The sequence below is a fragment of the Pygocentrus nattereri genome, chromosome 27 (assembly GCF_015220715.1).
Source record: "Pygocentrus nattereri isolate fPygNat1 chromosome 27, fPygNat1.pri, whole genome shotgun sequence".
Classification (NCBI taxonomy): Eukaryota; Metazoa; Chordata; class Actinopteri; order Characiformes; family Serrasalmidae; genus Pygocentrus; species Pygocentrus nattereri.
In genome coordinates, this window is record NC_051237.1 from 2188785 (window position 1) to 2204360 (window position 15576).

The 15576-nt window shown below is 37.6% G+C and overlaps 1 protein-coding gene across 1 annotated transcript in view; it reads left to right on the forward strand.

Annotated features, from left to right (window-relative positions):
• The window catches only part of thsd7aa (thrombospondin, type I, domain containing 7Aa), a 164448-nt gene extending 150523 nt beyond the window's left edge, over window positions 1–13925 (forward strand). The window contains exons 25-28 of the mRNA XM_017682044.2: window positions 2702–2784; window positions 5138–5351; window positions 6768–6855; window positions 10996–13925. Coding sequence (XP_017537533.2) covers window positions 2702–2784; window positions 5138–5351; window positions 6768–6855; window positions 10996–11083 — 473 coding nt within the window. The 3' untranslated portion in view covers window positions 11084–13925. The remainder of the gene's footprint in view (window positions 1–2701; window positions 2785–5137; window positions 5352–6767; window positions 6856–10995) is intronic.
• Window positions 13926–15576: the final 1651 nt, after the last annotated feature.

A 15576-nucleotide genomic window follows, 5' to 3' on the forward strand; every position in this document is an offset into this window, starting at 1 on the left:
AAATAAATGAGACTCCAAACAACTACCAAATCTGTCCCCATCAGATAAACAGCACTTAACACTTTCAAAGCTGCTGCTGTCCTCAGAATAATGGACTGACAATCCCAGATCTCATCACTGAATGTGTTTGAGATTATTTGTATCATGAGAAGCAAAAATGAAACCGACTTCTAAGACTAAACTTTGGAGGTGTTTAAAAATATTACTGCAGATTTCTTCAAATATCCCAACACAAGTTGCCTGAAAAGAATGGAAGGTGTAATAAAGGTAAAAGGTGGACAGATTAAATACTGAAATATTTTATAATACTTTTAATTGTTGAGGATTCTGTATAGGTTTCTTTTAAATATATGTTTTCCTGACCCTAAATAACTTGAACATAATGACCATTATGGCTGAAAATTAAGTGAATGAATGTTGGTCTCTGACTTTTGCTCAGTACTGTACACATTAAAGTTTCCAAAAAAAATGGCAATACATATTTCGTCAAGGAAAATCGAACTTTTCGGTTCTAGTGAAACAATTTTAGATGTGTTTAGTCTATCATACCGGTTTGCTTATGCCACATTTATGCTCAGCACACAGATTTTATTCATGTATTTGCTCGATGCTGAGACATCCAAATTCAGCTCCTTCCAGATGGCACGCATATGCCTGGCCACTTTGATTGACAGAATGCTGCACTGGAGCCTCTAGCACTCACGCATTTCCTCTCAAACAACATGGACTCTCATGAATATTCATGTGTTGTTCTAAGGTGTGAGGCTCTATGAATATTCATTTAAATAACTTGTAATAGGTAAACACATTTTTGCAGATGCCTGCAGTTTATGTGAGGCTTCAAAGGCCACCCTCATGCACATCCCAGCAGCTTTAGCTTATTTCCAGTTCCTTGCGGGTTTTGTAATAGAAAACAGCAGCGCACTCCAGGAATTGTGGGGAGGGTATACCTTCGGAATATTTTCCTGCTTTCTCTGGTGGCGCTTGCTTAAAGGGTCCTCGGGTCATGAAAAAAAATGTTTGATTTAGTTTGATTTAGTGGGTAAACATTACTTAAGATCTGTTCCAGTCACTGTCTAGTTCACAAATATAAATTAAGGTTGTTTTTGATACCTGAATATGTTTATGATATCTGACAAGACTTTGAATTTACATAGTCTGTCTACCTATTCCATCTATGGCTGGTTAGACCACCTATTCATGAGGAAGTTGAAGGAGTTTTCAGCTTGGACTGCTTTTTGAATAAAGTGCAACACAGCGCAACCTAAACATAGGTCAATTATATATGAGTCTTAAAAGCACAGTAACAAAAGCAGGATGGAAAAGAGACATACACAATAAAATGGATGACCATTATTGGTATAAAAACTCACACAAATGTCATAAACAAGTTACATGCAAGACAAACCATCTATATCTATGATTTGTCCCAACTACCAAAAACACTTGAGGTATATCGCCACAGCAGTAGTCATTGGAGTAGGAGAGGGCTCCTTCAGAGACGGGGCACTGGGTGAGGTTTCTGTTTCACCGCTCTCATTGCAGGCCATATTGATTTATCTGAGTGTAGAAAAAATAAAGGCTCACACAGAAGCCCCGCTGTGCCCGCTGGCTGTCCATTTCACTGTATTCATAGGCCCATTGGATTCTCCCTCAGGCTAGAGAGAGAGAGAGAGAGAGAGACAGAAGGAGATGAGCATACACTGTTATTTCTCTCCTTGTGATATGATTCCTGGGCGTCCCACAGAGAGATTCATTTTTAATTGTGTGCCACAGTAACTCTGTTCACTATTGGCTATTCACATGGGACCTGGGCAGGAGTGCAGCTTCACCATTCATTCTCGCTGTGTCTCTCCTCACATATTCATGCAGTCTGCCAAATGATGAATTAATGGTAATGTATGTGTGTGCCTAGAGGTCTGGTCCAGTTTCTGTACTACTTAATATGAGGCAGTACTTCAGCTAATTTCACAACACAGCAGAGTTACAGAGAGAACCAGAGAGACAGCAGTGCTGCGAGGGGGGAGAGAAGAAAGTGAGAGGAGAGACAAAAAAGAGTGAAAGAGTTAGAAGGATATAAAAAAGATGAATTAGAGAGAAAGGGAGGGAGGAAAAAAGCAAGCGAGTGAGAAGGAGAGACAGAGATAGAGAAAAAGAGACAGAGAAAAATAAAATAGACAAAGAAAGAGAGAGATGAAGAAAGACAATGAGCGAGAGAAAGAAAGAGAGGGAAAGAAGACAGAGGCACAGAGAGTGAGACAGAGACAGAGCATTAGAAAGACAGAAAGAAACATGAAAAGATAAGTAGAGAAAGAGCACAACAAAAATAGAGAAAGAAAGATAGTGAGAGAAAGAGAAGAAGAAGATAGAGAGAGAAAGATAAGGAAAGAAGAGGGGGGACAGAGAGAGAAAGATGAAAACCAAGTGCAAGAGAGAAAAAGACAGAAAGAGAAAGAGAAAGAGAGAGAGAGAGAGAGAGAGAGAGAGAGAGAGAGAGAGAGAGAGAGAGAGAGAGAGAGAGAGAGAATAGATACTTGTGAGAGAAGAGTAAGACTCAGATGCCTCCAGCACTTCAAACTCAAAATAACAAAATAACAAGGAGACAGTAGAAGAATCTGGGCCGTGTGTGTGTGTGTGTGTGTGTGTGTGTGTGTGTGTGTGTATTGTCTGAAATCCTGACGTTTTATCATTTGCCCTGCAGGTGGATGTCTGGCGACAAGTGAACCCGTGTCAGACAGGTCATGTGACCCAGCCTGTGACAAACCCCGCTCTTACTGCACTGAGGTTAGTGTGTGTGTGTGTGTGTGTGTGTGTGTGTGTCTATATGTGTGAGGCACAGGAAAAGTGTCAACAGTTCCCATGCGGACGATTCTGCTACAGCAGGGTTTACTACTCTCCTGCAGTGAGTGTGAGAGAGAGAGATCCAGAGATAAAAGGAGAGAGAGAGATGAAATGTGAAATTTACCACCTCTCAGTTGTGCTCAGCTGTGAATCTCTGGTAATCTAATATATGGTCACTTTGGCTGTATTATTATTATTATTATTATTTTATTTGTTTGTTTTATTTATTGTTAGGTCATTCAAAAGTTTTAATTGCTCTGTACATTTTCTCGTCACTTAATGATAAATGGACAAATATAAATGGTCCAAAATGGTCCTAGGAATAAAATCCAAATAAACATACATTAAAGTTAAGAACATTTTTCTTTTTTTATACAGCCAAACAGTCTTTTCTGTTGGTTAGGTCTTCAGAAGCTGAGCTAAAGTCCTAACTACTAATTAAATTAGTAATTAACTGAAAGTCAACCAAGCATGGTTTGATTTACTATAAGTGGGACACTGAAGCTGTAGTCTGAACAGGTTTCAGTCAATAGATAGAACTGGAAACCAGCGGCAGCTTAATACCAGAGCTCTTTACTGAAAAATTCACTGGAAAACTGCTGCGAACTAATGTATCACTTCTGTCAGAACAAAACCTTGTGTTTCCATTTTTGTCGTTTTTAGTTTTTGAGATCATTTGAAAATGCCTGTTGGGTTTTACATTTTGTGTACATTTTAAGATGAGTGGGTCAAAAGAAATTACCCAAAAATACTTGGAAAAACTTCTGTTTCCGTTGACATTTAAAATAAAGTAGTTTTTTTCCTTCTCTTATAAAGCTACCATTTTGTTTAGACAGCAGTAATGTAAGATAACATCTATAATAAGCTTCAAATAAAACATACAGAGTGTCTTTTACAAGCTTTAAATATCTGTGTTCAAGCTAGAATGGCAAAAAATGTTGTTGGTGAAAATATATTTGAAATTCCATAGAGGCAGTTAGCATTATCATAGAAGTGTTTCTGTCTCATTTTTTAAAAAATAATTTTGATATTTATGGCCCAAACTGAAATTCATCTCTAATAGTCATGGTTCACCACTGCTTTGTTCTGTTTTCTGTGACATTACAGAACATTTTTATCATATGAACACCAAACAGAAACCATGCAAACAATCACAAGTCAAATCTTCAGAGTCAGAAAACATTCAGTGGCAAACAAATATGTGAGATGCAAAAATGAAACATTCAAAATAGAAGAAATGAGCAAAATGTCAGAAAATACTGCAGTCATTTAAAAATTCATATTTAAAAATAACTTTCTGTCCAAGGAATAACCGCTCATGCATTTCATAGTATTTGACTTGTGGTTCTATAATAGAATTCATCAGTGCATGTAGCTCTGAAACAGTGGGTTAACCCCCTGCTGCGTATTACTATATTCCTCTATGAGTTTGGACCAACATATCGCTCATGCTCCTTTTGTTTGCTGCTTTGTACCATCAAAAAGGCCGATTGCATTGCATACTCTCATATGTGTGCTGATCTGAGCGGCGTGTTTGTGTTGGAGTGATTATCCTCCTGAGATTGCTGGGGAGGAATAGGAGACCCCCTGCTAACTACAGGCAAAGCAAGCAGAGTACACATCAGAAATGGGTGGGCTTGAGGAACGCCTCTCTGTCTCCACACACATGCACATTTTCATAAAAGCGTAAGTGTGCAGGCATAGACGAATGTATGCACACCCACAAATATCAGGAGAACATGTGCTGTGATTTCTCCAGTCAAATCACTCCAAATGTGCACATTTGCAATGCACAGGCTTGTTCTCAGACAAATCCCAGACACAACTGCTTTGATTTTATCCCATCTCATCTGCTGTTCTTTAAAAAACATAGAGAAATACCAGCACCGCAGGGAACCTCCCTCAGAGGCATCACAACTTCTTAAGAATTTTCTGCTAAAGAGAGGCACACCAGAGAATATAATGAAGTGCTTAGAGGATGGGAAGTAACTACAGTAGGGCTTGATAAAAGTAATAATGAAGCAAGCAGAAGCATAAATTTACCAGCATGAAAATCCCTGAATCGTATAGCAAGATGAAATAATAAAATCTCTAAAACAATGGTTTCCAGTCCTAGACTCTGTTTGGCCTATTTTGGTGTTTTCTCCACCTGATCCAACTACTGACACTGATACATGTTCAGTTTGTTTGGTAGCTCAGTATGTACTTAAGTTTGCAGTAAAACACAGCAGACTGATCTTGGATCAGCTATCCAGTGTTCTTCTTTGTGTAACTGGTGTGTTGCTGCCCTCTGCAGGCTGGTATGTGCGGTTGTGAGGAGGGCTACACAGAAGTGATGACATCAGATGGGGTTCTGGACCAGTGCACAGTGATCCCAGTGCTGGAAATTCCCACTGCAGGGGACAGCAAAGCCGACGTCAAAACCATCAGGGCCATCAGCCCTACCCAGCCTACCACCAACCTGCCTGGACGCTCCGGTCGAACGTGGTTCCTGCAACCCTTTGGACCAGGTGGGCCTTCACCTCATATGTTGTGGATTGTTCAGTTATTACTATGAATTATTATATACCTACTACATCAAAATCATTTCGCTGTTGTTGGGACAGAACCTTGTATCTCCATTTTTGTTGTTTTTGAGTTTTTGACATAATTTTTAAAAATGCCTATTTTCCTTTACATTGTGTGTAAATTTTATGAAGAAATGGCCCAAAATTACTCTGGTTCCATTGACTTACATTAAAAGTAAAGTATGTTTTTTTCCTTCTCCTGTAAAGTTATCATTCAGGAGATGTGAGGTTTTGTTCCGACAGCAGAGATATGTGAAGTATGCAGCAGGCCTCTTCTCAAAGTTTTGTCACCAACTTTAAGGAGCTAAACATTCCAAAAATCCATAATATCAGCCAATGCAATTTTATATGGTCAAAAATTAAAAAAACTCCAAAGATTTTAGTTAAATGGTGCTTTAATGTGTAACATGATTGTCAGTTATCCATCGTGAATCATCAAATATGGTGGTTTTCCTGAGTGTAAATAGTAACAGAAACACAAATCTCTTAGATAACATAAATATAAAATCAGTCTTGTGTAACCTTTATTCATAAACAAGCACATAACTTGAAAACAAAATCATTTTCTGTCTTAGTTTTATGTGCTATATAAATTTCATTGCTTGACTTCATTCCCCATACCTGTGCCTATAAATTTGAAAATATTGGCTGAATTCATTGTTCAAATGATATACTGTTTAACCCCTAGTATGTACAGCATATGCAAATGTTTGAACACTCCTCATCAGATTTTCTAAGTGAAAATCTTCTGTATGGAACAAACCTAAATGTGACATTTTCTTCAATTTTAGTGCACTTTTATTAATTCGCTGAATTTAATGTTTTAAAAAAGTGCAGAGGCTTCATTTTATGCTATATTTTCACCAGTATTTTAAATTCAGCAAATAAACAGTAATTGTGTGCTAAATTGTGTGAAAGTGTGTTTTCTCTAGAGCATGTGTTATCTTCTTTTCTAAACATGTTATTAGACCAGGGCACCCAAACTGTTGCATAACTGTAGCTATGACAGTGAGGAAAGGAAGTCTGGAGTTTAATAGGTTAACTACGCTTAACAAAGCTTAATTGAGTGTGCATTTCCCTTTAATAGAGCCTCACAGGTCTCAGTGCTAGCAAATATGCAGACCACCATAAATACTCCTTAATTACTGTTGCTTGTTATTATTTTTCTCCACAGCAGGGGGCTCAACCTGTTCTTTGTGCTTGGAATATATGAAAAGCCTGTGTGAGATCAGCTAGTTCCTGCAGGTAGCAGGGGATGGTGCTGCTTATTTCGTAGAGCTTCCTGCAGGCAGGTTTTAATGAGCAGCAGTTGAGAAGCAGCTGGTGTTGATTTGTGTGTTATTCTGTTCTTTTTTACAGACGGCAAGCTGAAGACCTGGGTGTACGGCGTGGCAGCAGGAGCTTTTGTGCTGCTGGTATTCATCTTCTCCATGACTTACTTAGCCTGGTAAGAATATTTAACAGCAGCACCAAGACAATGTTACTTTCACGTTGTGTGTCTGCGGTTGTACAACAGCAACATTTTGGCAAACAGTTTCACATTTCAAAGCAGTTCACATTTTAACGTGATATACAGTAAAGAGGACATAATATTTACAAAGCTTTTTATCTTGTAGGTAAGCATTTATTTGCTTAGAAAAACACAATAAATACAAATAACACATATAACAGAAAGCAATGATTTTATATTTGTCAATATGTTCATTTAATCATTTCCAAACCTCTCCATGTGGCAGCCAAGGTTTATTGGTAATTACAACCCAGTGGTTTGTCTAGTCCAGGTGTCGGCAACATGCAGCTCATTTACTGCCCTGTTGCGGCTCCACAGCAGAATTAGATTTGTAGGCAAAAATTAAATAATCCTTCTTTGCAGTAAAATAAAGCTCTGCTGATCATTCTAACACAGTTGTACACACGTAGACAATCAAGAAAACATCATGTGGCCAGCAGTGGCAAAACGTTTGCAAGTGATTGTGTGTGTATCCAGAGTAGCCTAAATTGATGCTCATGTAAAAATACTGTTACTTCTGTGAAATAATGACACAAATTGTAAAAAAAAAAAAACAATGAAAAAGTATAGAAATGCAGTAAAACTTTTTATTGCATCTCTCAGCTTAGGAATTAAAGTTTGTTAGGCTCTGTTCTTCTCTTTTTGGATCCTTTTGGTCTTAAATGAAAAGCTAAATCTCAAAACGTCGGTGGTGTAATCGATTGCGAAGCAGAACAGACATAAATTCCAAAAGCAGTTATTGACTAAACAAAGACTAAAATGTAACTGAATAAAAAGTTAATTACTTTCCTCACAAAAAATACTTAGCAGTTCTAGTGTAAATCCACCTCTGTGTGTAGCCATATTGGTGGTTCTGTATTCTATATCTGAGCTTTATTCAGATTCACTTGTTTCTCAGCTCCAGTTATACATGAATAAAGTGAATTTGTGCTTCACTGTTTCTCATATAAAGACACATTTATCTGGAATGTGAAATGTTTAGTTAATTGCCAGAATATTGCAGTTGTGCTTCTTTTCCATTATCTTCTCTTCATTTGGATTCATTTCATTCCTTTTCCACTTCTTGTATCATTGTTCATTTCTTCCTTTATTCATTCTGTTCTTTTCTTTTCATTCTCCCCTCCACTCTGCCTGTCAGTATATGTATTCTGACCCGGCACTCGGCTCAGAATGCTGAGACTTCATCAGTGGTGTGGGTCGGAGCCAATGACCAAGAGATAACGTTCACATGTCCTAACTGCCAACATGCTGAGACGCAAATCAACTAAATGCCTGAGCTCAGCTCCGCCCTCTTCCCCCCCGCGGCCAGTCAGGCCTCCTGCTCCCACTCGCCATCACGCTGCCTCACATTCACTTGTGCCTCTCTAACCACTCAGCTCTGGAGGAGTTATTTGGTGGAGGTGAGCAGGTAGTCCAAAATGTAGAGATGATCCCTGCTCTTACATCCCTTGTGCCTCTTGTAGTCAGAAACCTCATTTGCACCTGGTCATTTCATGCAACTTTTATCTGGACTGCAAGATTTTAACCACATCCATTTATTCTTAGGCTCTGTCTGTACCTGATATCAACATCCAGCTTCAGTGATCTGATCTCAAGTGGGCAGTGAGACATATAAATGTTTACACATAGCATTCCCTTCAGTCTTAAATGCATCTACAGTGATCAGATGTGATTGGTTTGGATTTCATGATTTGTGGAAGGGTACCATAAAATGCAACGCTCTTACTTGTTCAGGTGCATGTACAAGCTGTTATATATGTTTAAACCTCATGGACTGCAACTTCTAAACAAATTGGAGAAGAGATGAATGATGAAACTGCAACTGCAAGCATGCATCGGGATTCACCTGCCCAGCATCAGAAGGTCATTTAACAGGGCAATGCCTCCCCAACCAATCCTGATACCCCACTAAACCCACTATTTTGTATATAATTCTGTGGTAGACAGCATCAAAGTTTAGCTAAGCTTCCTGTTTTTTTTTGGCCCTTCTTCCTGGATGCCCCCCACCTCCAGCCCCAATGGTTTTCATGATCTGTGAGAAACATTGGATGTCATTCACACCTGTACTTAGCTCTGTCCACGTATAATTGAATCACCCAAGCCTTAGAAGTCAAATGCTTCCCCCTGTAGTCGGATTGCAATAACACAGCACATAACAGCGTGTGTTATTTCCTCTTTCCTGTACATTTTCCTGTATTATGTAAAAGAGAAAATAACTTCTGCATGGCTTTGTTCATTTCCTTACACTTCTTTTCTGCTGCACCAGCCATGCATATCTTTCACGATTAACCTGATTGTGGTTATGTGCACTATGATGGAATGTACTGGGAGGGGTATCGGTTGTCAAGTATGACTTGGTGAGACAGATGTCTTTACACTTGTGATACATTTATGCTTCACAAACCACCTGCTGAAGTGACCTGAATGATCAGATTGAAATCTGCTTGAGTACATTCACACCTGCATTTAACATGGGTAATCCCTCCTAATATTCAAGAGGCATGAAATGACCTGGTCAGTGGGACAATTTTTCACTTTCACAAAGCTTTGAGGTTTACACAATTTATCCTTTTTCCAATTTGAACTGTCAGAGGCATGAGTTGCAGTATTTTTATCAGCGCTGCCCCCTGGTGGTTATGTCTTTGAATGTATCTCTGCATCCCAATCCACATCCCAATCTGCATCCCAATCCTCAGAGACATCTTCATATCTTTCTCTTCCTTCTTGTGTACCCTCTCACCACCCATCATAAGAATTCCACTCTAAGTGAATAGTTATTTTACCACATAAGTCTGCTTAATATGAAGTGGCCACTGAAATTTGTCATAATTACATAACCTTACCCTTCTGCATTATTTCTGTCATAGTACTCACTAAGGTAAGACTGTGGACTTCACAGTGGGCTGTTATTTGCTGCCTCATGTTTTTCTGTGCTGCTATAGCAATTCTTTTACTTGCAATGTGGCAGTGAATCGCACTATTAAAAGGCTTTGATGAAATATTAGCCTTTTCTTTAGTTGCATCATTAACATGCTGTAGTAATTTTGGAACACACAGTACATAAACCATGTAACAGCAAACATGTAGTGTATTATACTGCATTGTAGCAGCATACGCTACAGCACAAGCAATACTAGATTTATCCATTGCATGATGATTACTAAAAGCATGACAGCATAGATAGGAATGCATGCAGTCTAACAGAGCACAATGCTTTATGGTATAGTATGATAATTGATTATAGAAGCTATAAAATGCGTAGCTACCTTTGAGTTATTTGGGGTATTTATAAGGTAATTAGACAGAGCTCACTGGATAATAATTTAATCTGAGTGGCCTAGACATGCAAAAAGAGGCAACTTTTTAAGTATGATGTCATCAGCAGAGGGCATTTTTTGATTTTAACAAGATATTCATTCCCTGAAAAGCTTCCCGCAACATGGTACTGTCACCCCTATAATTCACTGTTGGGATGAGGTTTGTTGAGGAATAGGCAGTGTTAGATTTGTGCCAAATGTAGCATTTAGAATTTTGCCCAGAAAGACTCATCTTACTACAAAATCTTATCCCAAACTTTAGCCGGGTCACTCTGATGCTTTCAAACTCCAGACTTTGATGTAGTTTTACTTCAGTAATGGCATCTTTCTAGCCACCCTTCCTTACAGGCTAGTTGTATGCAGAGCTCTTGATATCATTGGTGCACCTTCAATTTCAGACATTGATCTCTTCAAAGTTATTGTTGGCCTCTCTGTGGCCTCCTTTTTTTTGTCTGTGCAAATTTTCAGTTTCCACAACACAGCAGTTGAATATTTATGCAAGCAGCATTTTTAATTAGTAATTTTTGTCACATATATATTTATATGTATACACATATATAATATTTATTTAAATTTAGCACTTTATTCATTTTGAGCCTCAGTCTTTTAACATCAAATATGACACAGCACAAAATATTAAAGGTGGCAGACAAATCTAATGACTTTTTAGGGCTTTTAATTCTTTAGCAAGGCACTGTATTTGTTTAAAATGGTACCAGTTTTTAAAGGTCACCTAATGATTGTGTCTTTTTCATCTCAGCAAAAAGCCAAAGAAGCCCCAGAGAAGACAGATGAACAACAGACTGAAGCCTCTGACACTAGCTTATGACGGCGATGCTGACATGTAGCCTCCCTGGAACCACTGATCCTGTAAACCACATTACTCCACAGCTGCCTACTGGCTAAAGCCTGCGCAGACTTTATGGACTGCTTTTTCTATGACGTTATGGAGTCTCTGCCCCAGTTTATAATTGGCCCACGTTTGTCCCTCTTCCCTTTTTTATTTACTTTTCAACTATTTTGACTTTCACTGGAGCCTTCACGAACTTGTATCTTCTTAAGGAAGTCTGCCTTCGCCTTTCTGCCATTTCTCTACCATAGACTTGTCTGTCGGATGGAAATCTGTTGGAGAGGGCCTTTTTTTGAATAGAGAAGTTTTTCGTTGAGAAAGCACAAGGATACCTTTTCTCTCCTCAGGCGTGTGCGGCTGCAATGTTTGGAAACCTCCTTATCTCACAGCTCCTGTAAAAGTGATCAGTCACTGTCCTACTCCGAAACACGCTCCATTTGTGTTTGTTTGTTGCAGCCGTTTCCTCAGTAGTATCGTGGCGAAGGATTTGAGGTCGGTGCTCAGATATTCCAGGCTTGCTAGTGCCCCCTACAGAAACTCTGGCCTGCCTCTCCCCTCTCTGTATTCAGGTTCCATTTTGCACTATATTAGTGCAGCATGATTACTTATAACATTGCCATAGGAAACTGCCTCTCTCAATACAGACGATGTACAGTCTTGTGCTAGGCGTGTAAAAAAAACTAGACCTTTTTTTGCAGAATGAACTCAACAATGTCTGTTTAAAGTTACTTACTTTACCTCTTGTTTGTGATAATATGGGGCACAAATGTAAGATAATTTCTGTGGTTGCCACTTTCCCCTTGTAACATGTACAGTTGGAGTCTACTAAGTGTTGCGTTCTTTGCCTGATTGACTTTATGTATGTTATTTGATTTTTTCTTTTGATTGTGGGTTTTGATGGCTCAGTTCCCTAAATTTCTTTGCATCATTTCAGTATAGAGGTGCACTATAATGGTTTAATAATGCTCTTAATTAATTAAGCCTCACCAAGCTGGTAACTGGCTACTCATTAATACTTAATTAACACTTTATTAAATACTTTATTAACAATAAGTAGCAGTAATTAGACATTTTACAGAACACTTTTATTTGTGTATTTTACTGCAGTCTTTTGCATAAACATTGCATTATTATGCTCTTATTAAGCCATTAGCTAGTAACTGCTTTATCCAGCCCCTAATAGCTAATTAATCGTTGGCTCATTAGCACTAACTTGGAGGAATTAAGCATTGCATGTTATATATCATAGTCCTATATACATAGCTTTCCTGACCACTGGGTCTGTATGCAAAGTGCTTATTAATGAAATTCCTAATTACTCATATTGCATTTCATGAGAATTGTTTCTTTTTTGCCTTTCAAAGCGGTAGTTTGGTGTTGTCGTTTGATTTTTATCAATATTGCAACAGAAAATCACCATTTAGCTGTTGCTTAATATAACAAGCAGCCAGCTATTTATCAGCGACTGGCTTGTTAAGGCTTAATAAGAGCATTATTAAAGGACATTGTAATACACCCTATACTAAAGTGTTGCCAGTTTTCTATTAATTCCTCTGATTTAAAAGGGCTCCGTTGTCATGATATGAGAGCTTTCAGAGGTTTTAGAACAAGACGCTGCTTGTTTTAATTAATAGCAATTCTACTGTGTTTATCATTGCTGTCCAAAAAAAGAAAAAAACAAGCATCTCCATTTTTTCCTGATTTTTATTTTTCTACATTTGAGCACCACAGATGTACTTTATATTATGTGAAAATTTCATGACAAACGGACCAATAGAAATGCTCCAAAATTGCTTAGAAATCTATTTACCTTTCACGATAAATAAGGAGCGGTTTTTTGCCCTCTCCTGTAAAGTGACCATTTTAGATATACTGTGTTTTCTTTGGACAGTGATGATGAGTAAGTCCAAGCAGTTGTGTAACACATTAATCACACACATCATAACAGCTACAGTCCCAATAACTAAAACAGTGATGTTTAGCCAGAATGTTAAGATGAATTTGGATGGTTTATCGAACTGTTGTGTTTGGTATTTTTCGTATGTAGACTTAAATACAGCAGGTGGGCGTCTCTACAAAGAAAAGACATCATATATAAAACTCCTAAGTAACCAGTTCAGCTTCAAGTGCAAAGAAAATGTGAAGAAGCTGACCTCGACTAGCTCTCGATTAGCTATAGCAGACTGCAAGACTTGAGAGGAAAACTGTACTTTGCTGTGGCCAGTTCTTCTGCAGGTAGTCAGTTTCAATGAAGCAAAACGTAGCATCCCCAAGGATGCAGATTGTAATGATCTGTGAAGTTAGCAGCATACTTAGAGAAAGAACATGTTTGGATCATGAACACAGGCAGTATTACAGTGCAGACTAAGGGATAAGCTATATCTACAGTATGTATTATAAACATGTTGGCCTGTAGTGGCATATCATTAACTTAACATTTTAAAGGTATCAACAGCAGATGAAAGGAATGTTTACTTTTTTTTTATTATGAGTTGTAAATACATGGATGATGATTTTATTTAATAATTTTCTGTATTATATATAAATATGTTAATTTTGTTTTTTTATCCAGAAAATGTTAGGGGAACAAACTGTGTGTGGGCATGCGTGTGTATGAGAGAGAGCAAGAGATAGAATGAGTGAGAGAGAGACCATGAGAGAGAGAGAGAGAGAGTGAGAGTGAGAGTGAGAGTGAGAGTGAGAGTGAGTCAACAGCTACTGATCTTCTCTGGGGCTATCCAGATTTACTGTGTGAAAACGTTGCTCAGCTTTGTCCTTTTCCTACAGGTTGTTTATATGTATCTGATGAATTGCTGATAATAAACAAGAAAAAGCCTTCAGTCTGTTCTGAATGTTCATTAGCTCACAATATCGGTCAGGTTACATTTTATTTGGTAACACTTTATTTGAACACTACCTGAATAAGGATTATATAAAACTTGAATAAGTACTGAATTATGTATTTATAAAGCAATAATTGAGTATTTATGAACACCCTGTTCCATTAAACGCAAGATGACATATGATGTTTTAGGAAGTAAATGTAATAAATCTGGCATGTTAAGAGGTTCACAAAAGGGTGACAGGCATGGATTCCTTCTGTAACACCTTAAAAACTGTACTTTTGTACTTAAAAGTATTTACAGCTAATACAGTGTTTTTATTTAGGTTTCTACATAAGCCTTGTGTAACAAGCTCCATCAGTGTTATAAATGCTTCATAACAGTGTTGTAAATGGATCAACACCACTTCAGTTTAAGGCTCTTTTTGTCAGTACAATGTAATTTACTTCATAAATTATCTTATATTGTTATTAATGACATAAGCTGTTCATAAATAATCAAGTATTGCTTTTTCAGTCCTTCTTTGTGTGTTATGAAGCCGTTATGTAGGAAGCCTTCAAATGAAGTGTTACCCTGTATTTGAAATAGAAAATTGATAAAACATACACAAGCACTGAATAGCAATACTTGAATATTATGGTAACACAAACATCATACATAAACACTTCATGACATGTTCATGAAGGTTTAAATCAACATTTAGAAAACATACGTTTTATATAATATTAATATGAACTATTCACTTCTCTGATAGTCATTTTTCAAAATAAAGGTCTTCGTTTTTTATGTTGAAAAACTATATCTTCAGTAAAACACCTAATTTCGGGACAGCCCAAACAAAAATAAACTCACTTTATAGACTTTGGCCATTCAATGTTTTAACACATTATTACATACATACATATACATTGTTACATTTTACATCTATAAGCGATGATACATTGTATTGTCATCGTTAAAAATCAAGATCAGCCGAAAAGCAGCATAAAGGTGTGTATCTGAGTTGTATGCTGAAGTAGATTTATATTTTGGAGGTAGTTCAAGGCTTGGAATGCAAGGTCAAGAGTTTTGTATTAGATTATTCCTGCCACAGGGAGTCAGTGGAGTGATTTCAGCCTGAGAAAGACAAGAAAAACTGGTAATACTTTACTTGAACCCTTCTGCATGACATTGGGCCTCATTCACCAACTGCTCTTAGGAAGACATTTCTTCTTAAAATCCACTTACCTGGTTTTCACAAAGGTTCTTACATTTACCAATGTTTTCTTATTTGGGATTTGTTCTTAGGTAAGAACAGAATCTACACATCTGCGGTTTAAGAACACATCATGAATCTGACAAACCTCTTCGTAGGACCTTTCTCAAGAACACATTTAAGAAAAAACTTAAGAAGATTTTAGTGAGCATGGCCCACTGACATCACCATACCATGAACATGTCATGGCAGATGTTGTCATGAGTTTCTTTCAGTAATGTAACAGTTTTGTGTTATCAGTACCAGTAATTGTCATGACAGATGCTATAAAGCTTGATGGCATGACAAATTATGTTTTGCCAGCCATCTTGACATCAATTATGATAAATACCATGACAATTACTGATAATGGTAACATGATGTTGTTACATTACTGAACATAATCTCTTATGA